General features: G+C 60.4%; 8 protein-coding genes across 8 annotated transcripts; 5 read left to right on the forward strand and 3 right to left on the reverse strand.

The window, feature by feature from the left end:
• Window positions 1–10: 10 nt before the first annotated feature.
• On the reverse strand, window positions 11–1,706 carry SDRG_00434 (hypothetical protein). The gene is made up of 8 exons (XM_008605908.1): window positions 1,352–1,706; window positions 1,149–1,306; window positions 950–1,099; window positions 753–899; window positions 570–701; window positions 344–513; window positions 248–295; window positions 11–202 (listed from the first exon to the last, which is right to left on the reverse strand). The coding sequence occupies exons 1-8, from the start codon at window positions 1,695–1,697 to the stop codon at window positions 103–105; spliced, it is 1,251 nt and encodes a 416-aa protein (XP_008604130.1). The 5' UTR covers window positions 1,698–1,706; the 3' UTR covers window positions 11–102.
• Window positions 1,707–2,123: 417 nt separating this feature from the next.
• On the forward strand, window positions 2,124–4,724 carry SDRG_00435 (hypothetical protein). Its single transcript, XM_008605909.1, has 10 exons — window positions 2,124–2,677; window positions 2,732–2,830; window positions 2,879–2,980; window positions 3,023–3,098; window positions 3,140–3,413; window positions 3,463–3,543; window positions 3,618–3,888; window positions 3,938–4,093; window positions 4,133–4,483; window positions 4,538–4,724. Exons 1-10 carry the CDS (start codon window positions 2,141–2,143, stop codon window positions 4,661–4,663), a joined length of 2,073 nt encoding a protein of 690 aa, XP_008604131.1. The 5' UTR covers window positions 2,124–2,140; the 3' UTR covers window positions 4,664–4,724.
• Window positions 4,686–9,274, reverse strand: SDRG_00436 (hypothetical protein; the record flags this gene model as incomplete). Its single annotated transcript, XM_008605910.1, has 11 exons — window positions 4,686–6,758; window positions 6,807–6,965; window positions 7,015–7,161; window positions 7,207–7,443; window positions 7,489–7,618; window positions 7,671–7,801; window positions 7,845–8,198; window positions 8,244–8,448; window positions 8,493–8,880; window positions 8,930–9,050; window positions 9,098–9,274. The coding sequence occupies 11 exons, from the start codon at window positions 9,272–9,274 to the stop codon at window positions 4,686–4,688; spliced, it is 4,122 nt and encodes a 1,373-aa protein (XP_008604132.1).
• A 150-nt stretch (window positions 9,275–9,424) lies between these two features.
• SDRG_00437 (50S ribosomal protein L18Ae) lies at window positions 9,425–10,618 on the forward strand. Its single transcript, XM_008605911.1, has 3 exons — window positions 9,425–9,497; window positions 9,549–9,728; window positions 10,159–10,618. Exons 1-3 carry the CDS (start codon window positions 9,489–9,491, stop codon window positions 10,501–10,503), a joined length of 534 nt encoding a protein of 177 aa, XP_008604133.1. The 5' UTR covers window positions 9,425–9,488; the 3' UTR covers window positions 10,504–10,618.
• A 4,522-nt stretch (window positions 10,619–15,140) lies between these two features.
• Window positions 15,141–15,510, forward strand: SDRG_00438 (hypothetical protein; the record flags this gene model as incomplete). The annotated part of the gene is made up of 3 exons (XM_008605912.1): window positions 15,141–15,217; window positions 15,268–15,393; window positions 15,465–15,510. The coding sequence occupies 3 exons, from the start codon at window positions 15,141–15,143 to the stop codon at window positions 15,508–15,510; spliced, it is 249 nt and encodes an 82-aa protein (XP_008604134.1).
• A 667-nt stretch (window positions 15,511–16,177) lies between these two features.
• SDRG_00439 (hypothetical protein) lies at window positions 16,178–18,437 on the forward strand. The gene has a single exon (XM_008605913.1). The coding sequence runs from the start codon at window positions 16,220–16,222 to the stop codon at window positions 18,392–18,394; it is 2,175 nt and encodes a 724-aa protein (XP_008604135.1). The 5' UTR covers window positions 16,178–16,219; the 3' UTR covers window positions 18,395–18,437.
• A 357-nt stretch (window positions 18,438–18,794) lies between these two features.
• On the forward strand, window positions 18,795–20,059 carry SDRG_00440 (hypothetical protein). The gene is made up of 2 exons (XM_008605914.1): window positions 18,795–19,791; window positions 19,838–20,059. The coding sequence occupies exons 1-2, from the start codon at window positions 18,836–18,838 to the stop codon at window positions 19,938–19,940; spliced, it is 1,059 nt and encodes a 352-aa protein (XP_008604136.1). The 5' UTR covers window positions 18,795–18,835; the 3' UTR covers window positions 19,941–20,059.
• A 123-nt stretch (window positions 20,060–20,182) lies between these two features.
• SDRG_00441 (hypothetical protein) lies at window positions 20,183–22,160 on the reverse strand. The gene is made up of 5 exons (XM_008605915.1): window positions 21,968–22,160; window positions 21,854–21,922; window positions 21,666–21,812; window positions 21,376–21,622; window positions 20,183–21,329 (listed from the first exon to the last, which is right to left on the reverse strand). Exons 1-5 carry the CDS (start codon window positions 22,115–22,117, stop codon window positions 20,215–20,217), a joined length of 1,728 nt encoding a protein of 575 aa, XP_008604137.1. The 5' UTR covers window positions 22,118–22,160; the 3' UTR covers window positions 20,183–20,214.
• Between the last annotated feature and the right edge of the window lie 111 nt (window positions 22,161–22,271).

Consider the following 22,271-nt stretch of genomic DNA (forward strand, 5'->3'; position numbering starts at 1 on the left):
GACCCTTCGAGCTCCTTATTTTTTAAACTGCAGAAGCACGCTGTACAGGCGCTTGGGGTACCACAGTAAACCAGCAGCAAACCATCGTGTGCCACAGGTGAGCTAATCCGAGGCAAATTTGTGGCGCGACGCCGACAACAGGAGGAGCACGACGGGCAAAATGCCCACAGGCCACAGTAGCCCAAGCGAGAGAAGCCAAAATCTAGTACATAGTCGTCTTCCCGCCTTGTACAGATACGCGACGTACCCTTGCCAGAGCCACGCGAGCGCGATCGTACACCACGTCGTGCTCCACCTACGACCAGTTCAGCCTGCATCGTCTTTAAATGAGATGGAAGGTCACCCCATGGCCAGTGCAAGTGCGAGTCGGTTGGTCGGGCGGACGCTGAGATGCAGCGGGCCCATCGCCGACGGGACAAAGAGCGTCGTGTGGAGATAGTGCTGGAGGACGCCGTAGTAACCGAGACACGAGAGCGCGAGTCCTAGGCCGCGCCACCCCATTGTCTTCCAGCGCTAGTACAACAACAGCCATGTTCATGCGACCATCAGACGACAAAGAAAGGCGGTACGAGCGACGACTTGGCGTGGTAGAGCATTGTCTCAGCCGGCACGAGACCGTCGTGGACCAGCGCGATGGGCACACCGCCAGCACTTGTGTAGGGCACCAGCGTGCCGTGCAGCGGCATGGCCAGGATGCTCACCTACGTCAAATATCGATGCATACGACGACGACAAGTCATGGAGGCAAGTACGCGCTTGGCCGGCGTCACAGCGAACGAGACGCGGACGTCGCCGATCGCGTTGCGGTGCGGACGCGGCTCGTTCTTACGCGGGCGCGACAGAAAGGCCGACTCGGCGTCAATGTACATGTCGACAAGCGCTGGGATTTCGTCCACGGCCTGTAGATAACAGTGTGAGTTATCGATGTACAGCTAGACACGGTGTGTACCTGCGGCATATGCAGCGCCAAGTCAAAGACCGACTCCATCTGGAGAAGCGAGCGCTGGTCCAGGCGGATCGGCTCGGTCGGCGTCGCGATCAAGTCGACGATCGCATGCGAGAGCGCGTACGCCTCGACGTGCAACGCTGGGTGTGTAGTCTACCCCATGCGTCCATAGACGGTGAAACTAACGTTAGGCGAAGCGCACCTTGCGAGAGCCATATGGCCACAGCGTTGGGTTGCTGTAGCTGCGGTCGTCAAAGCTGTCGCTGTGGATCGGCGTCTCGCTCCACACCTCGTCGTATGAGTACGTCACGTCCTTCTTCTCTTCGCCGTCTTCCGAGTACGTGTGGTCGTGCCGGGTCTCTACTCGTAGCCTCGCATGGTGTCCTCCTGCATGACGGACGATACCTCGCCACTGGTACATCTCGACGGTCCGGTGCAAGTGGACGCCGGCGACCGCGATGCCAAACTCTCGGTCCGAGACGATCGGTCGCGCATTGCCTTCGCCCATGAGGCGCGCCGAGATGTGCACCAGGCGGCCGTCCAGCGCTGCCGCGTCCAGCGTCGAGTCGTACGCGACGACATCGGCGAGGGCGCCCGAGAGGCCGTCGTGGGTTCGGGTTGCATATGCTTCGTTGCCAAAGAGGCTAGCGACGCAGACGAGCACACAGACGAGGCCGGCGATCAAGGCCACGACCGCGTCGCCGGCCTTCGGCTGGCGCGGCCGGTCAGCGTCGTCGACGTCTGGGCGCATGGGAATGCAAATTGAGAGTGGCACATGCCACACTTTATTTGCGGCATATGCCACGTGTGCTATGGTACACGCCGAATCTTCTCAGTTATTTTCGGCGCTGATGCGCTGGCAGCACCAGAGCGCGTGGAATGCCAAGTGCAATCGTGGCATGATCACGTACCGGTACGGATGCTTTTGCAGCGCCAGCACCCACAACGAGAGAGGCGTAGAGAAATAGTGTATGCGGTAGCTATAACCACGTACAAATATGGTCATTTATTTCGTGATGCGGTGATGTTGGCTCAAACGCAGTCGACTGGACCAAGGCGAAGCGAGCGAGTCCGATACGAGAGATGCCCAGCCATAGATCGACGGCGTTCGAGAGGATCCTCAAGCACAAGGTTATCGGCGTCCTTACATGACACCGGCGCGTCATTCGGGTGTAACCGAAAGGTCAGCCAAAGATGCAGGGCGGCGAAAAGGCGGACGCGGCGGCGCGGGTCATCCAGCGCATGGCGCGTTGCCACGCGGCGCGGCGGTTCATGCAGCACATTGCGACGTCGGTGTACCGCAAGTGCTACGACGAGTCATCGGGGCTCTACTACTTTTGCAATCTCCGAACTGGCGACACGGCGTGGGACCGCCCCCGCGTCTTTTCTGCTGCGGTCGACGCGCCCTTCTTTGTCGACCCGGCTTTAGCAGCAGACGACAAGGCGACGCCAGCGGTTGAAGGAAACGACGATGCAGCACTGCCGATCCAGACGCGCAAGATGCAACGAGACGAGCTCGCACGACTGCGCCAAGAAGGCCTCGCGCTCGTCGCACGCCGCGCCGATGCCAAAGCGTCGCTGGAAGCGTCGCAGCGCAAGAAGGTGCATCAAGGACGCAAGGCATGGGAGAAGCGGTGTTTGCAGCAGAATGAAGAAGCGCGCATGGAGCGCCGGCGCCAAGTGGCCAACGAGAACAAGCAGCTGCTCCAGACCCTCCTCGATGGCACCTATGTACAACCTGTCGTCTCTTTGTCTCCAAGCCACTGACAATATAGAATGCGCTAGAAACCGCAGCTGGGCTCGATTCGCGATGCCTGTATGCGTGGGGACGTTGCCCGCGTCAACGACCTCTTGCAGCAAGGATTTAGTGCCAATGCAGAGAGCGTACGTGCTATACTGCAGCAGCGTATCAAGTTGATAGATGTCACGCAGGCCATGGGACTCACGCCGCTGCTCGCTGCCTGCAGCAACGGCCAATTGGCCGTCGTCCAGCTTCTTCTCGGCGCCAACGCGGACGTCAACCACCGCCACGTGGTATAACACTACACGCCCTCTCCGTCTCAATAGAAGCCACAGATTACACAGCGGACGCCATACATGGAAGCGTGCGAGCGTGCGAATGCGCCGATCTTGCGCGAGCTCTTGCGCGCCGGTACGCTTTCGTAGCGGTGTGTACTCAAATACTGTGACTAGGGGCCCGCTTGCACTGGCGTGACAAACAGAACCGGTGCGCCGCCGATGGCATCATCGACGCCACGATTCGTGCCATGCACGAGGCGGCGGCGACTACGTGGACACCGACGACGAATGGTCTCTTTCCGACGCCCTTTCGCAAGGCTGGACTCGCACTTGCGTTTGTCGCCAAGTGCCAAGCAACCGCGTCCACTCGTGCGCAGAAGCGGGCGGTGCGGGCGGCGTCGGCCACGCGCATTGCACTCCAAAAACGGTTGGTCGAGTGCAAAGTCCGGTACGCCTGCCACGTAAGACCGTCATTTTACAGTGAAGAGTGATGGTAGATATGACACGGAAAAACGGCACAGTGATGGGCAAGTCGTCTTGATCCGACGTCGCGCCACCATGGACACGGTCGACGAACGGTGCGTCATCGGTCTACGATATCGCGTCATTGTATCTATGCATATATAAACGGGGCGATGTCTCCTATACGTAGGTTTGACGGCGCGCGGGCTGCGATCCTGATCGACGCCGAAGACGCTGTGCTCGCACGCCGCCGGGCGACCCAGCCGCGGGCGTTGCTTCCGTCGGACCTATTTCGAATTCTTTCTTATTGCAGCCGACATTGGTTCGACACGAAAGCAGTGCGATCCCAACAAATACTACCAGCGTACGTGCCCATGGCACCGTCGCGCGTTCGCATCTCGACCAGCGTCCCGTCGCGCGCTGTCGCTGACCAGCTCGCCGCCAACGCCGCCACGATGGACGTACGGCGACGCCTCCTTCATCGGTGCTGGCTCATCAGGTCAAACGCAGGCGATTTGTGCCGAGATGCTTGTGATCGAAGCCACTCAAGCGATCGATCCGGTGCGTGGTGTCTCGTGCCTCAAAGCGTCGGGCGAGAGCCAAGCCGCCGTGCGCGTCACAATCCTCGAGGCGCGTCACCTCCCGCGTCGTGTCAACCGGCAACTGGTACGACCCGCACCAGCTACAAACACGAAATGGTGTTAGATTAATCCCTTTGTGCGGGTACGCATTCTCGAGACGAGCGGCAAGGTCGTCGTGCCGTTCGAAGCGACGGACCCGCGCTTCGACGACGAGTGGCCGTCGTGGGACCATGCGCTCACGATGCCCGTGCCATCGATCTACTGCGAAATGCACGTGCAAGTCGTCGATCACGCCAGCGGTCGCCCCGAGCTTGCGGGCGAAGTGCGCCTTCCGCTGCGGTCGTACCTCGACCAGAAGGAGCACGACGAGTGGCTCACACTACCGCCGACGCTCAAGCAGCAGCTTCTCGAAGGCCCTGGCGCCCGGACGCCGCCAGCGACGTTGCATGTGCTTGTGGCCTTTACCCACGCCAAGGTACGAAGGTCGACCAGATTGCCCACTTCAAATCACACACTCATTATCATTCAGGGGCTCGTGCTCTACCGCGCCTTGCACGCAGCGATGCGGACGCGCCAAGTCCTTCTGGAGGCGCACCGCGCGAGCGTCAAAGCGCATCTTGAGCAGCAACTCGCCCAACTCGAAACGCCGACATAACCACGACAACAACTACTACTTCTTAGCTCGAGGGCTGGGTCGTCTCGACATGGCTGCCAAACGGCTCGTCGACGTCCGACTCGTCACTCTCAAACACAATCTTCTTGGCCATGGGACGTGCGCCGGTATCAAGCTTGCGCAAGTGCCGGTGCAGACTGTTGAGGAGCGGCGCTGGCGGGTACGCATCCGAGTAGAGGGCCATCGCGTCATCCAGCGACAACTTGTCTTGTGTCATGAGGTAGTGCAAGAGGAAGAACGCCGCGCGGGACATGGTCGCGCACTGGAGCCCGATGCGCACTCGCGTCGTCTCCGTGTGTTGCTCTTGGAGCATCGCGATTGCATTGTAGAAGCTCGCAATCAGAGGCGGGTTTGGGAATGACTTGTTCAAGAGCCGGACTTCGAACACTGGCACCGAGAGCTGCGCCGGGTCATAGAAGAAGCCGAGGCCGTCCATCGAGATGATGGCATCGAGGTTCTCATTTGCGTTCCAGGCTTCAAACGCACTCGGCGTCCAGTCCTGTGCCCCAATGTCATAGCGATCGTCCAGCATCGTCTTGAGCGGGACAAACGTGACAGCGCCCCGCGACAGGATCGGCGCGCCGGCGTTCGGGACGTTGTACCACTGCATCGGCGGCGGCTTGCGTGCATGAGTCGCTGCCTTGGCCTCGGTCACATGCATGTTCTTGGTCTTCTTCTTCTGGCCCTTCTTGGTTGAGTTATGCTCCTTGCTGTACTTGGCGAGTGCCCACGCTGGCAGGGACGTCGGGTACGTCACGACGTCGTTGGGTGCATACATCTCAAAGAGCGCTTCAATGTACGACGGCTTGAGGAGCCCGGGCGGCCGTGCATCGGCAAAGGCGGCGAGCGCATCGACGAGCGACAGACCCTTGACGCGGACAAGGTAGTGGATGATGAGGTACCCGGTGCGGTTTAAGCCATGCGTGCAGTGCACAGCAATGTGACCGCCAGATGATGACGGCGACGCGTCGAACTGTGTGACGAGCGCAATGAACGCATCGACGATCGCAGTCGTCGGCGCGGCGTGGAAGCCTTCGCAGACGAGCTTCTCGTGCCGGACACCCGGAATGTCGTCGTAGTACTTAGTCGTATTCGTGAGGTCGATCACGAGCTGCACGTTGAGGCCGGCGGCCGCTTGGGCCGCGACAAACGCTTCGGGCGTCCACGTCTCGCTGGGCGGCACGCTGTAGTCGGCGCTGAGCAGCGTGCGCATGGCGACCACATTTGTGTGCGCGATGAGCGTCCCGATCTTGGGCGCGTGGCGCCAGTTTTCCGGCATTCGCCGCAGCTTTGGCGGACTGCGGCGGTCGTGGCGGCGCTTCTCGCGGTCCCGGACCTTTTCGTGTACATCGCGGTCGTCTTCGGTGGCTTTGAAGATGTCTGCGCTCGCGAGTTGATCTTGGGACCGGTCGTACTTGGTCTGCGCCCACAACGGCAGCACGGGCAGCTCGAGCTCGTCGACTTGGTCGAACATCTCAAAGAGCTTCTGGACGTACATGTGCTTGATGAGCCCGGGTGGGCGCGCGGCCGCGAACGTGCGGAGCGCGTCCTTGACCGAGAGGCCTTGTGTCGCCATGAGGTAGCGCACGACGAGGTAGCCCGTACGGTTGAGGCCATGCGTGCAGTGCACGACAGCGACGGGTGCCAAGTCGTCCGGGGCATATCGCGCCAACGACGCTTCCCATCGCGACACAACGTCAATGAAGCGGTCGACGATGTCTTCGGACGGAACGTCGGCAAAGCCCTCGACGCGCATCTTGACGTACTCGACGTTGCGCGTCTCGAGCTCGTTCGCGCCGCTGTAGTACTTGTACGTATTCGTGAGGTCGATGACCATGTGCACCGAGAGGCCTTGGCCAAAGCACGTATCGAGGAGCTCGAGCGGCGTCCAGCTCTCGTCGCCGTCAACGGCGTACTTGGCATCAAGCGGTACGCGGGCGCAGACAAGGTGGCCGAAGCGGCCGGTGGCGATGCGCCCGCCCACCTTGGCCACGTCTTCCCAGTGCTCGGGCGGACTCCAGCTTCTCATCTCCCGGTCTCGACTTCGTTTCATCATGCCCCACTGCGCGTATGCATCCTCTCCAATCAAATCGCATCCGGATACTGTATCCGGTCATTTTTATACGGCCCGCGACGTCATCTCGATGGTCTTGATGGCCGGCACGTGCAGCAGCACGTCGCCGCGGAGGCGCTCGATGGCCTCGGGCGACGTCGGCGACGAGATGCGTACGCGGAGGTACTTGAGCGCTGGCAGCCGTGCCGCCGATAGCGATGCCACAAACGGCTACACAAGCGACCGTCAGTGACACTGCAGGTGGATGCGACGATACTACCTGCAGCGCCGCCAGGTCGAGGGTGAGATCGAGCTCCGCGCACTTGGCGAGGCCTGCGCACACGAGCGAGTGGAGCGGCGGCAGGGACGGGATGCCCACGAGTGACAAGCGCTCGAGCTGTCCGTAGTGCGTCACGTGGCCGAGGAGCTACTTGGCATGATGAGTGCGATCGCCTCATCCGCTCCATGTCACCTCGACCATGGCGTCCAGAGGCGGCGACGTGCACTGCAGCGACAGCGTCCGTAGCACGCACGACTCGTCAAGCAAGGCCGAGTTGAGGCTGCTTACGAACGACGCGTCCTGCAGGAGCGTCGATGCATCGAGCATGAGGTGCTGGAGCGCTGGCAACGACTGATACGCAAAGGCAGCTGGTTGGCTGGCACCAAGGCACTGGACGTGGCGCAGGTCCAACGTGTGCAGTAAGGGCGTCTAGCGCACAAGAAATGACGTCCTCTGGGATAGCGCGAGAGCTACCGAGAGCGAGCCAAATAGACCACCGACAAAGCGCGCGGTGAGCGCATTATCGGCGAGGACCAGTGTCTCGAGGAGTCCGCCACTGTCTTCCAGTCCCTGCAGCAGATCTGATTCGAGACCGTCCAGTCGACTAGTCCAATATGGCGTGTTGTCGTTGCCTGTATGCTCCAGAGGACACGTACCATTGTTCGAGATGGAGGCTGCGGAGGCGTGGGCAGAGCTTGAGCACCGCCGCGAGCGCCGGCCCTTGCGACTGCAAGCTGTTGTACGAGAGATCGAGGCTCTCGAGCAAAGGGAGTGTTGCGGTCGACGCCTACACGCCGTCATCACATACTGAAGTCATCGCCTCGCCTCACCAAGAGGCCGGAGAAGACAGTGTATGGCGTCATGAGCCCACGCAGGGCGAGCTCGATGACGTGCCGGAAGCCTGCGTTTTGGGCGAGATGCGTGATGAGCGAGGAAGCCTCGGCCACGGGTAGCGCCATGTCCTGCATGACCCACTTGGCCACATGGAGGTTTGCTGACGAAGCAATGTTGGCGACCATCGTGACCTTGTCGACGCTAGTACTCGACGCATGACTCCACTCAATGAGGTTGAAGTACACGGCGCAGGGCACACTCCCATTTGATATGGGGGGGCCCACTGGTTTGAGTGCCGCTAGAATCGCATGCACCGTCGACTGCGAATACGCATCCAGCGCCGACGCGACCTAGACGCACGCCATGTTTGCTAACTGGCGCCGTCATTATCGTACCTCTTTCTGGACGGCTTGCTGGAGCGGCAAGCACCGGCGCTTGGTTCGGCTATCGGGAAGACTCGGTGCGCTCTCCACGGGCGGAAGCCCCAGCGCTTCGTTGTGGAAGGCTTCTGTCGTGCGCTCACGCTCGTCGACGTCGACACCAAAGCTCTTTTTGAGGTCGTTGAGACTCGGCGCGTCATTCGGCTCTTCTGTGACGGGCCTGATCCATGACGTGGCATCAAGATGGTACAAGATGCTACGCACCGCAGCATCGGCTTCTTGGCCGGTGGCGCACTCTCGGTGATGGTAAAGCCTCGCCACGGTTCGGCGTCTTCGGTGCAGACGCAGACCGCCATCGACGTGCAGATGCGACGGCTTGTGAGGATGATGTCAGTCCCGTCCTTGATGACGAGCTCGACGTGGAGGTCGCCGTGGACGACGATTGCACAGCTCGAGTAATGCACGCTGCGCCTACTTTCCATGGACCGCTTGCACTCAAAAACACGCTTGTCGAGCGGCCCGATGGTATCGCGGTCGAGGATGTCAAACTGCGATTCGAGCATATCAAGCTGCATTGGCTTGCGCTTCTTGAGCTGGCGATGGATCTTCTCGAGGTCGTTGATGAGCACATTGGCGTCGTCAATGCCAAGACCTAATACACACTTGGTGGTTCGCGCCGCCCCGAGTGGGTGGGATAAAACCGTTGGTTGTCGCGTTGGCGTGCACGGTCTTGGTCAGCGACTTGTACTTGGCGTGGGTGGTGCTGCGATGGCGAAGCTCGCCTCGCCGAATCTGCACGCCCACGTCGACAATGCGCAGGTACTAGTATCGCGTTCTGAGCGGCTGGGCACGCAAATGACATGGTGTACCAGGAAGAACCATTGCTCGACGCCGCGGGGCGTCCGGTTGCTCGCGACGGCAGCTTCGAGCGTCGCAATCGCAGCCTCGTACGTGGGCACAATGGCTTCAAGGGTCGCATAGATCGTCCGCAGATGCTCTTCGCGGCGCGCCTTCTTGGCGACCAGCTCGTCCTTGTCCTTGGCCATCTCGCGATCTTGCAGCGTATGTATTCTCAGAGGTTGCTGGAAACGTATTGTGGGAGGTTTGTAATATTGTCCAATCAAAACACCGAAAGTGGCAGATCGCAAGGCCATTGGCTAAAAAGCGTCGCGTCGATTGACTGGCGACAACAAATCGCTGGTCCCAGCGGCTCGGGTTACTAGGATGGCGAAATAGTTTGCAATTTGCCTTTAATTGAAGATGCCTGCTGTACGTGCCGACTGCTCTCGAGCTACCAGGTGCTGACGCGCTGTGATGTAGATCCACCAATACCAAGTCGTTGGCCGCAAGGCCCCCACTGAGTCGGACCCGAACCCGCCGGCCTTCCGCATGAAGCTCTTCGCCCCCAACGAGGTGCTCGCCAAGTCGCGCTTCTGGTACTTCCTCCACCAGATGAAGAAGATGAAGAAGACGACGGGCGAGATCCTCTGCCTCAACGAGGTACGTGCCTTCGCTTCCCGATGTGGTCTCGACTGAGACGATGTGCGATCCATGTCGTTATGACATTGGCATCATCATACTATCCTGCGTGCTGGAGCGATGGCGCCGCAAGGTGCCCGCTCGCTTCAGCGGCCCCGAAATGGGCCTAGACGCTTGCCTGCCACGAGACCTCACGGTCCAGCTTGCAAACCGTCGAATTCTCGCGGCGAGACCGTTGTGTGCACTTCTTCCGCCTGTATATGTCGCGCGATGGCGGTGTCACCATAGCATGTGGTCACCGCCACGCGTCGACGGCGACGACTTGCAGTAGCCGGGTTCTCGCTGGTGACGACGGCAGCGATAGGCGATGGACTGCGTTCGCATCATCCTACCTCGCTCGCTCGATCCATCACGCGATCGAACATGATGGCTCATGCAAATCTTCTCTTAGCTTCGCGAGAAGAACAAGCGCATCGTCAAGAACTACGGTGTGTGGATCCGCTACAACTCGCGCTCGGGCACGCACAACATGTACAAGGAGTACCGTGATGTGACGCTCTGCGGCGCCGTTGAGCAGATGTACGCCGAGCTTGCCGGTCGCCACCGTGCTCGCCCGCGCTCGATCCAGATCATGCGCACGGCCATCCTTGCCGCCAAGGACTGCAAGAAGCCCAACACGCTTCAGTACCACGACAGCGCGATCAAGTTCCCCTTGTCGCACCGCGTGCCCCGCCCGGCCAACAAGAACCAGCGCACGGTCTTCAAGGCCTCGCGCCCCACGACCTTCCGCAACTAAGTGGCTTCTTGGTTTCGTGCTGGGAACGCTACGCATTGTGGCATCGGATGTAGCACTGGCAGTCCTCTTTACAGTTCGTAATCTGGTCTTCAATTAAGCATCACTCTTAAGGCTACCTTGTCTCTTCTACTACAGACAGTATCGTTACTCAGCTACACACTGCAGGTTGAGCGGTGTATACCCTCGACTCTGCAATCGGAGGCAATCGTGCGAGGGTACCCTAACCTCAGAAGGCAACTCTGTGCTAGTTACGCAGCGCCGTTGGTGCGAGGAATACAGCTAGCAGGTAGTCAAAAGCCCTCTTGGCCCTTTGCAAGCAAGCGGCGGTTCATGGCGCAAGCCTTCTTGCGAGAGAACCGTGTGCGACTTGGTTCATGGCGGGGCCAAGCTGGGCGCCAACATGCTCTATGACAAGATATTTCGATATGCCCGAATTTCGGTTGCAATTGGCTGCTTTTTCGTTTTTTAGCCAATGACAGACCATGGATAGACCTGTGCACGCGGATTGGCCAATGTCGCTTCCTTCTTGAACAGCAGCCAATCAAACCCAACGGAGAACCAAACTTGAGGTGATCTTCAACTCGATCGATCCACGCTGCTGGTGCTCATGAGATGCTGCTGCTTCGACGCGCGCGCGTCGCCTTGGAGGACGCAGCATTCAGCAGCTGCAAGCGTCTTCGCACTGGTGCAACTGTTATGGTGCATCTGTACGCTTCCAGTACCCAACCGACGCATATAGCCAGCTCCATGGAAGTCGAGCGTCACGACGACGCAAGTTGCGTGTTATTGTCAATGCGGTACCCAGTAAACCGAGCACAACTAAACACACGCGTCTCAACTGTCGAGCGCTGGTTCCCAAAACCGCGCAGACCATGGAGCGCGAGGGCCAGCTGCAGCATCAACTTGTATCCGTACAGTAACAACGACCTGTGACGCAGCAAGACGCCGCTCAACATGTTACTTGCCCATCCAGCGCAAGCACTAGCGCGTCGATACGCAACCAGCACCCGTGCGCCAACGCTCACGAGCGAGAGGACTCCAAGACGCACAAATTCGCAGACATTCCAGCGCCATCTTCACACTAGCGTCCATACGACCAAGAACGTCGTGAGTTGGTGCACGCACGTACCAAGACGCAACGCACGTTTTGAGGATGACCGCGGCGTCTGATGTCGCCTTCGACGTGCGCCATCGAAGCTCCAGGTGCCCGCTCGATCGCCCGGTGACTCTGCCGGTGACTCTCAACGAAGAAGTTTACTGTCGGCAAGACGTCACGCCGACAGAGCACGGTAGCGTCAACGTCCGAGTCGTCAGCGTCATGGGATTCAACATGCAGCTAGTAAACGACTGGCTCGCTCACTCGGACCAAAACGGCTTCATCCACGGGCGCTCGATCGTCTCCAACCTAGAGCGACATGCTCGCGTACTGCAAGGACCACGCGCCAACGCCGATCATCGCCCTCTTGGACTTTGAAAAGGCGTTCGATCGCGTCTACCACACGTCCCTCACCAAACCGCTGCCTCGACTCGGCTTTCCGCCGGCCTTTGTCGACACCGTCCGCTGCCTGCACGCCAGACGCCAGTCGCGGCTCTTGGTCAACGGCCATCTCTCGCGTGCCTTCGACATTGGACACGGAATCCTCGAGGGCGATCCGTTGTCACCGCTCCTTTTCGCTTTTGCCATGGAACCTCTTTGCAACCTGCTACGCAGCAGGCCGGACCTCGGCGTCCACGTCGGCGGCTGCTTTGCTGACGATACGCAACGATCGCGCGGGATGCAGTTGCCCTTCACGCCCAACTCGCCTTGGTGGAACAGTTTTGTGTCGTCTCCGGCTTTTGCTTGACTCCCACAAGACCGAGCTTCTGACGCACGCTCCGGTCTCGAACGCGCTCGCGCTGCTCGTGGTCAAGTACGAGACTCCAACGAGGGCACTCGGTATTCTGGTTGCGCCGGGGCTCGAACGCTCGCTTCGACTACGCCATCGCGAGTTTGCTGAACGGCTCCGGCTCTGGTCGTACAAGTCGAACACGCTCGTCGGCAAAGTCGTCATTCTACGCACGCTCTGTCTGCCGCTTCTCTGGTACCAACTCGCTTGGGTGACGCCGACAGCGAAGGCCGCGGCGATCATCGACCGCATGATGCTCCAATTCCTGCGCAATGAACATCGCGTACGTCACTTCCGGGAGACCTCGCCTTCTCCCCTCGTCGACTCAACGGCATGGGGCTGGCGCATGCATTGGCCTTGTGGACCGCGCGCCACCGCACAGGTATGTTGCGCACCGCTCAAGCGATTCAACTGCCACCTGAATCACGCCCGGCCTAGATCTCACCGGGATGGACTCTTGTCTCGCTCCAGTACGCGCCGTGGGGCGACCTCCAAGACCTGCTACATGGCGACCCGGACCACCCCGTGGTGCACGCTGTCCTCCGGTCGGCTCGCCTTCCGCTCCGCTGGCGCTTTCTGCTCAAGCTGTGGATGGAGACGCGACACACGGTCTACCGCACGGGCGCGCGGAGCCAGACGACTGCGACGCCCCACGACCAACCATTGTGGCACAACGCGTTCCTCCCGTGTGCCGCCGCACTGCGCCCCTTGACATCGAGCCATGCGACGCAGCACGCCCGCAACTTGGCTCGCGCCCGCTGCTCTGACAGGGAGTCTACCGGACGCCCACCCACGGTGGTTTGGCTCCAGGCGATAACGCAAGCCACGGCCTGCCTCGACCAAGTGCCGGAACGCGACATGGACGCCGCGCCCGGGTCGCCGGAATGGCGCATGCTCCTCTTTGGCCAAATTACGCCGCTCGCAACGGTAACGTCGCGGGACGCAGGACACCGACGCCGCGGCCACCTGCCTCCTTCCCACGCGGTATCTTCGGCTCCCCGAAGATCACTACACGATGCCCGCTGCGCCACCGAGTACCGCCAGCCCGACGACATCCTGCCGCGCTACGCGGACTTCATGTACCGCATCGTGCTGGGCGCTATCGAAGTCCGCACCCGGCTCTACTTCCTGGGAGAAGACGCTCAAGGATGACCGGTCTGCGGTGCACTGAGACGTACGAGCACTTACTGCTCCGCTGCGAATTTGTCAATGCAGTCTGGGCCGTCTCTCGGCCTCTCGTCGAGGCGCTGGAACTAGACGGTGTACGCGCTCTTGTTTGAGCCGCTGGGGACGGCCCAACGCTACCGCCGACGCGCGGTGACATGATGTGGCCGATCCTACGCGCCTGTGTGCTGCACACTCTCTGGCTCGCCCGCAACGACCGCGTCTTCCGTCCCGAGGCGCCCGTCGTGACACCCAACGCGGCCGCCGCCCGCGCCGTGTTTTTGACCAAGATACATTTTCACCACTTGCTGCTGAATACCCAAGCGATGTGCCTCTTCCAAATGATGCACGCCACGATGCCTGGCTTCGTGACCACTTCGTCCCGGCTTGCGCCATCCATACGCCTCGCCTTCAACACGGCTAAGCGTCGCCTTCAACACGGCTAAGCCTCGCTGCTGCTGCCGTCTAGCACAACATTCTATGAATCGACAGTCCAAAACAGTTTAGTGTAAATTTTATAACTAAATTGACTCGCTTTAACAACAACAACATGCAGCTAATAGACAAAGAGTATCGCCGCGTCAGCGAAGCGCAGCGCGCCCGGACCGCACGCCTTCGACGACGTGCCGACGGGCCCGGCACCGAAGAAGGCGCGCACCGGCGCGGACAGCGCGCTTGAGGACTTGCTAACGAGCAACGCCCTCATCCTGAAGGCGCTCGCAGGCTTGAAGGCCAGCCACGACCAGCTCGCAGCGCGCGTCGTCGCGAGTGACAACGCGAGTAGTCAAATGCTCGCCCAGCTGTTGCTCCATCCTTACGACTTGTTCAAGTCCAAACGACTATAAACCGAGATGGAATACCTTCGACCTGGAGCAACAGCTGGGCGAGCATCTGGCAGGTCGCGTTGTCGCTCGCGACGACGCGCGCGGTGAGCTGGTCGCGGCTCGCCTACAAGACTGCGAGCGTCTTCAGAATCTGGGCGTTGCTTGTCAGCAGGTCTTCAAGCACGCTGTCCGTGTCGGTGTGCGCCTTCTTCGGTGCCGGGCCCGTCGCCACGTCGTCCAAGGCGTGCGGCCCGGCGCGCTGCGCTTAGTTGACGCGGCGATACGAGCTCGAATGTTGTCGAGCCTACGCAGGCATGAGCCCTCTGCATCCATATAGTCGGTGTCGGACCTGTTGGAGAAGGCGGCGCACGCGGCCTTCATGTTGCGCGTGGCACCGCGGGCGTCGCACGGGACGAGCCGACGCCGGCTTTGGGCTGGAAATGGCCGGCATTTGCAAATGGCAGAATGAAAAGTGAACGGCGACTGACGACGAGCATACATTTTCAGAGGTCAGATCTATTCTCTTTCACAAGTTTGATGTTCACTTGGTAGAGGGATACCTCTTGAGATATGAACGTCCCATTTCCGTCACTGCGCGTCGATGCCCATCACCGTGGAGCGCCTCAACCGACACGACCGGCGCGACGCCCTCGCATGTCGACACCATCAAGTGCAACCGATGCGGCGAGATGGAGCACATGGCGGCAGCATGCCAGCTCAAGCCAGCTACAACAAGGGCCACGTGTGTGCAGGTTGTGGGCGAATGGCCAAGATGACGGCGGCCAGTTCCGACACGGTGGTCATGGCGGCGACGACCGCCCAGTTGCACGACCACAGTGTGTAGGTTTCACTATCGCATGCGTCACATCTCACGGCGCATCATTGTGTAGGCGCAAGAAGGCCATCGTCTTCTTCGCTGTCGTCATGCGCATGGAGACTTCACCCGACGTCCGGTTCACGGCCTTGAGCACCGAGCCGTACGTCCCGTCGCCGAGCTGCTTCGTGATCTTGTACTGGTACCTTCTAGTGTTATTTGTAGTAAAAAGCAATCGCACGAGTCGTGCTAGTCGATCGCGTACACCTGTAGGCTACAACTGCACCTCGACAACCTTGCCATGGGGATGCATGCGTAGCTCGTCCCTAGAAACAGTTCTAGTATGCATGGATCGGACGCCGCGCTCTGGCGATTTGTGATGTGCGAACCGGTTAGTCGAGACGACGACGAAGCCAGCGTCGGCTTCTTCAGCGCTACAAGCTCTGGGTCAACACTGCGGCTGTAAACTTCGTCCGTTCAATCGTGGCGAAAGCACGACGCTGTGTTATCCGGACAACTTGAAGATACTGCGACGGCCCCAATGCATCGGCGACGGCGCGTGTCGCGGGCTCGGCCTGCGAAGGCATCGATAGCACGCTCTGCTACGGCGACCTCTGTACGACTCTTGCCACTGCGCTTTGAGCTTGACACTGTCCTGCTGGGCGTCGTCGTCTCAACAACGTCCCCGCACCGATCAAGACGCAGCGCGCCAAGCCAAGCGACGGGTCGTGCTTGAACGCGACGCAGAGGCTCTGGATGTCGTCGAGCAGCTCTGCATTCGTCGTTCGCGGACGTTCTCATGTTGGGGCTTGCGACCTTCTTGACGTCCTTGCTACGTACCTCTTTTTGTCATCCAGACCATTTTTCGGCAGACGTGATATTTTTTTTAAAATCATATTTTTAATCATTGTTTGTATGAAAGTACCTCTATACTGTGATTAAAAAACGAATATTTTATTGCGCTGTCCAGTCACCAGCACGGGAACGTTCCGGCATTGCCATTGATTGCTTCCAGCAGCAGCAGCAACATGGCGCCCAAGAAGTCGAAGGGCGACGAGAAGGACGAGAAGCACAAGCACCCGCTCCAGGCGGTCATCTTCGCCGACTCGTGGACCAAGACCTTCCGGCCCATCTCGCTCGAGACGCCCAAGGTGCTCCTGCCGCTGGCCAACGTGCCCATGCTCGAGTACACGCTCGAGTTCCTCGCCTCGAACGGCGTCGAAGAGGTCCTCATCTTCTGCACGGCCCACGCCGCTGCCATCGAGGCCTTCCTGTCGACCTCGGTGATTGCGCAGACGGTCAAGACGCAGTGCATCCTCGCGCCGACGTGCTTGACGGCCGGCGACGCGATCCGCGAGCTCGACCGGATGCAGGCCGTGCGCTCGGACCCGTTCATCTTGATCTCGGGCGACGTGGTCTCCAACATGAACCTCAAGAGCGCGATCGAGTCGCACGAAGCGCGCAAGAAGAAGGACTCGACGTCCATCATGACGGTCGTCCTGAAGGAAGTCCAGGTGCACCACGACATTCGCCCGCTCACGGACGACCTCCTCATCGCGATGGACACGGCGACCAACCAGATCGTCTTGTACGAGTCGTCTTCGCATGCGCCGTCCGCGCTCCTCCCGACCGTCATGTTCCAGGACCACAAGCAGATTGGCTTCCGCTACGACCTCATGGACGCCCACGTCGACATTTGCTCGCCCGAGGTGCTCTTGCAGTTTAGCGACAACTTTGACTACCAGGACATGCGCAAGGACTTCATCCGCAACGAAGTGCTCAACTACGAGATGGGCAACCGCATCCACGCGCACATCATCTCCAAGGAGTTTGCCGCGCGCGTCCATGATCCCCGGACGTACGCTGCCATCTCGCACGCCATCCTCCAGCGCTGGGCCTACCCCATGGTGCCCGACAACAACTTTCTCGGGTCGGCGTCGACGTACCGCCACCAGCGCGGCGACATTTACAAGGAAGACGACGTCCAGCTCGCGCGGACGTGCGCGATTCGGTCGACGTCGATCGTCGGCGGCCGCACGACGGTCGGCGCCAACACGGACATTGTGCAGAGTGCCATCGGCCGCGACTGCAAGATTGGCCAGAACGTTCGCATCTCTGGCAGCTTTCTCTGGGACAACGTGACGATCGAAGACGACGTGGTGCTGGAGGGCGCCATCGTCTGCAACGGCGCGGTCATCCGCAAGGGCGCCCGCGTCCACGAAGGCTCGTTGATCTCGTTCAACGTGGTCGTGGGCGCCAACTTTACGGTGCCGTCGTTCACCAAGCTCACGACGGTACCGGCAACGGACGACGACGATGGCTTCTCGAGTGACAATGATGACAGTGACAATGACGTGACGCCCGCCGAGACGGTCGGTGACGACGCGTGGAACCCCAAGCACGTGGGTGTCAACGGTGTTGGCCGCATCTGGACGCTCGATGACGACGAGATCTACCTCGACGACTCGGACGACGACGACGAGGAACATGACGATGACACGGCGAACGACGCCGCGCGCCTCCACCGTCTCAAGCAGACGCTGATTGGTGCCAAGGAGGTCGTGACGGCGCGCACGTCACGTCTTGCGTCCTGGGACGCGCTCAGCGAGTCGGACGACGAAGAACCATTGAATGCGTTTGAAGAGGAAGACCCGATGGCCCGCTTCGTGCGCGTCGTCATCGACATGGTGCTCTCGGGCGACGCCAACGGCGACGACGTCGAGAACCTCTTTCTCGAGATCAAGAGTTTCAAGTTTGCGCAGAACCGCAGCTTTGCCGACTGCTTGGAGGCGATTCTGCCGGCGCTCTGCAGCGCGATTCCGCGCGCCAACAAGGCGCCGATGGCCATCATGGGCCTCCTCAAGGTGAAGCTCGAAAAGTGGAGCGGAGTCGTTTCCAAGTGCATCATGAACGACGTCGAACGCACCAAGATTGTCGACACGTTTGCAGCCTACTGCGTCCACGCGAACAACAGCGGCAGCTTTAGCAGCCTCTTCCGCTTCATGCTTCAGGTCGCGTACGACCTCGACTGGATCAATGAGGAAACTGTGTTTGCGTGGGAAGACAAGGTGCTCGCCGAAGCCCCGAGTCATCCCGAGCAAGCGCTGCTCAAGGCCGCCGCGATGCAAGAGTTCCTCGAGTGGTTACGAGAAGACGAAGACGACAGCGACGACGACGACGACGACGACAGCGACGACGAGTAAACGGTGTATAATGCTCGGACCCTTCGCATCGGTTTGTGTCTCATTGTGTTCTGGACTCGTTGTCATCTGCGCACGGTATATGCACCAGAATCAGCGACGTAGCTGCCCTTACGCTGCGCCGAGTCGGTAGAGCTATCCAACACTTGGCTGCGTAGACAGGTCGGGCTAACCAGCTCAGATCTCAACCATGAGACACATATGTACCATTTCGGGCTGGGCTCAAGCACAAGCACATCCGCATCTGCACCTCAAGGGACTTATGACGTTGATTAGCGATCATTAGCCTATGAGGCTGTGAGCTCATGCAGGACGTTCGTCATGGGACTGCGAAAGTACGAGCTCGGGAAGCTCAAGCGCGACTCCCGCCAAAATCACACGAAGCGCGGATTGGCTGAAATTCGCCGGATAAATGGCAGCCACCTTTCTGCGGCGATCATCAGCATGGCCGGCGAGATTGCCTTTGCGGCCGACTTTAGCGACGACAGCTACAAGCTGCTGGAGCTGCCGGCCGACGTCTGCGACGCGCTCGTGGCCGGCGACGAGGTCTACGTCGTCGGCGACCCGTCGCAGCGCGCAGTGCTCTGCACGGCCACGAAGAGCTACCACCTCGTGCGTGAGGACCAGTCCAACGTACGCCTCCTCGCCGACTCGGTCAACTGGGAGGCCGACAAGCTCGACGCGTCCGGCGTCGTCTCGATACGCGGGCAGTCCATGATGCACTACGAGCTCCTTGAGAAGCCGCTCGACTTGAACCAGCTCAAGCTGCTCCTGCTCGAGAACCCGATATGCGCACCGTCCACCGAAGCCAAGCGCATGAAGCGCAGCCTGTATACGCTGCATGATCTCGCAGACCGCCTTCAGCACAGCCCGCACGAGGTAGAGCTCATGCTGACGCAGCTCCGCGCCGTCGAGATCGACGGCTACTGGCGCCTCCTCGAGGCGTCGTACAGCCGGCACGTCGTGGGCCTCGTGCTCGAGATCTTTCTCGAGCGCGACTGGGACTTCAACTCGGAGCATGCGCTGAGCCACATCGAAGTGCACTTGACCGAGACGGTGCACCCGTCCGTGCTCGCCCATTGCCTGCGCCTGTACAGCGTCGACGGCTCGGCGTATCGTCTCGACAGCGCCAAGATTGCCATTTTCCAAGCCATTGCGATCTTTGAGGAGGCGCGCTCGAAGGAGTGGACGCTGACCGAGTTCATGGAGCAGTGGGGCTTCCGCGTGCCCATGGGCGTCGCCATTGACGACGCGCTCCTCGTCGGGCTCGCGATCCGCCGCGGCGAGAAGCTCGCGTACTTTCCAGCCGACCAGCTCTCGGTCGAGCCCAAGCAGCGCTTCCGAGAGATGTTTGCGTTCCAGCCCAAGTGGCTTCTCTCGCAAATGGAGCCGTACCTCGCGTACGTAGTCGAGCGTCGACTGTAGGAGCTCTCATCGGGTTTGTAGGAGCCTCGTGACCAAGAACATGACGCAGGCGTCGCTGCTGCTCAAGTACACGCGTGCGTCCCGCGTGCCCAACTCGACCGAACGTCTCTACTCCAAGCGGTAATCGTAGCGTCGAACTACATGTAGTACTAGAACACAGCGATCCGGAGACTCCTTTTTCTCTGCTTGGCTCGCTCGCCGTCTCGTCGACCTGGCGGCAGAGACTACCGTAATGTTGCGGGCGAAGGCGTCTTTTGTGGCTTGGCGTCGCACTGCCACCATCGTCGTCACGCGCAGGACCAGTGCATTTCCCAAGGCGTACGCGTTCCCCGAGAGCAAGCACCTCTTGGAAGCACATGTCGCACGTCGATTTGAAAAGTATCAATGTATCGAGGTGCTTAAATAGTACTCGGAGGGACACGCCAAAAGTTGACGTCGTTGTACGCTTCGTCGCCGGTCGTGCGCGTGTGCCGGCGGCTCGCAAGCAACCCGGCGTTAGGGCTCAAGCTCGGCGTCAGCTGGATCGGCGTCTGGTGCTTGCACACGGCCACCGAATAAATGGGCGGGAACATGGCTCCAAAGACGCGGGGCTCGACCAAGCGCTCGTACGACGACATGACGCGCGCCGACGCGACGCAGCCGTCCTCGACGGCGAACGCGCGGCCGCTGGGAACGCCGGCTTGGATCAAGAGCTGCAGCGACGCTCGATTGGCAAATGCCGCGTAGAACGGACTCATGTCGGACGGGAAGAGCGACCGAAGCGACTGCAAGAGCGACGCGAGCGGTGCCGCGCAGACCGGGCCCCGGGGCAGCGCGGCCGGCGGCATTCGTCCGCGTATGGCGGTCGTGTACACGACATGGTACCCGTTGGCCGCGACGCTTTCGAGAAAGTACGCGACCCCGGGGTACAAGCTGCTCTTGGTCGTTGCGGTCAGCGCTGTGTCAATGTCGACAAAGATGAGCTTGCTCGACGCGTGCCAAAAGTAGACGACCGCGGACGCGCGCTTGGGTGCCCCGGGCACGGCAAACTCGATCGCGTTGTCGCCATAGACAAAGCCCATGGCGGCGAGCTCGGTCGCATTCGCGTGGCTGCGGCTCGGGCTTGTCGACGACGTCACTGACGACGACGTGTTGCTGGCCGTCGACGCGTCCGACGGTGCAAACCACTGGAACCAGCGCAGCGGGTCGCTCTCGGAGCGAACGAGCCGAGACCCTTCCTCCAAAGTGCCGACTGTGATCGACGGCGTCGGCGAGAGCGCCGCCACACTTGCCGGTGTCGTCCGCTTGGGGAAGCAGACCTTGGAAACGAAATACGCCTGCATAAAGACGTCGTAGGGGTGGACGAGGCCGTGCACCGACACCATCAAGTGCGGGTGCTGGAGGATGCCAAGCGGATTCGCCCGAAAATCAGCAGCCGACACTGCGTGCGCGGCGACAAGGGCGGCAACCTTGTCGGCACCGAGCGACGGCTGCAGCAAGTGGCCACAGAGCGACAGCTGCGGTGCGTCGTCCCCTACGACCGAGCATGAGACACAGGATATGCGTTTCCATTGGCCGACCGAGAGGGCTACCACTTGCGTCATTGGGCTCGGCCATGTAATCGTCCAGGTCTGCATCGAGAAGCGAGTGGCGCTCCATCGCGTCAAAGTACACGCTCGGGTTGCGCTGATTCGGGCCAAACGATGAGCCTTTCTCGACCGAGTTGGGTGCGCTGCGCTTGTCGTCGAGTGCGTCAAAGTAGAGCCGATGGTCGGGCGAGTCGAGCATCGTCGTTGGCATCGGGCCATCGCCATCCATCGGTCCTTGCTACAAAGCTGATGCATCAACAAGGTAGGCTGTCGATGCGTACGAGCGGGCTAAACGGAGGTAGCGACGTGATGAAGGACGGGCTTGTCTCGTCGATCGAGAGGTTCTCGAGCTCGAGCTCCAGGGTCAAGCTGTCTCGGCTTGGGCTTGGCTCATCATCCACAAAGTAGACCTCGCCGCGGCCGTCAAGCTAGCGCAGCTGAGCCACAACTCGATGCAGGCGAGACGCACCTCGAGCAAGACGTTGTCGATGGCGACGCCATTCACGAGCAGCGTCACGCGGCGGTCGTCCGTGCTTGGCTACGCAGCGGGATCAGGCCACGACCAGGCGACACACGTGCGTACGACGTCGAGCCGCCCAAAGCGCGCATGGAACGGCGTCGTGCGCACCGACGCCTCGTGCTGGATCGCGACGACGTCGACGGCGCCGGTCTGCTGGCCGCCCATGTCAAAGACGTTGGCCATGTAGCCCTTCACGGAGCTCAGCACGTTCATCGTCGCTTGAACCCCAAGACCGCCTTTTTCGGTTCAAACCTGGGGCTGGATCTTTTGTCTTCGAAGTTTTGGAGGTACCCAATCACACGCCGCATGCGTCGTAGTTCGAAGGCTCGCAAACGGCGCTGCGGTTTCGGTATCTTGTCCGGATATT

This window comes from Saprolegnia diclina, assembly GCF_000281045.1.
Source record: "Saprolegnia diclina VS20 unplaced genomic scaffold supercont1.1, whole genome shotgun sequence".
NCBI lineage: Eukaryota > Oomycota > Saprolegniomycetes > Saprolegniales > Saprolegniaceae > Saprolegnia > Saprolegnia diclina.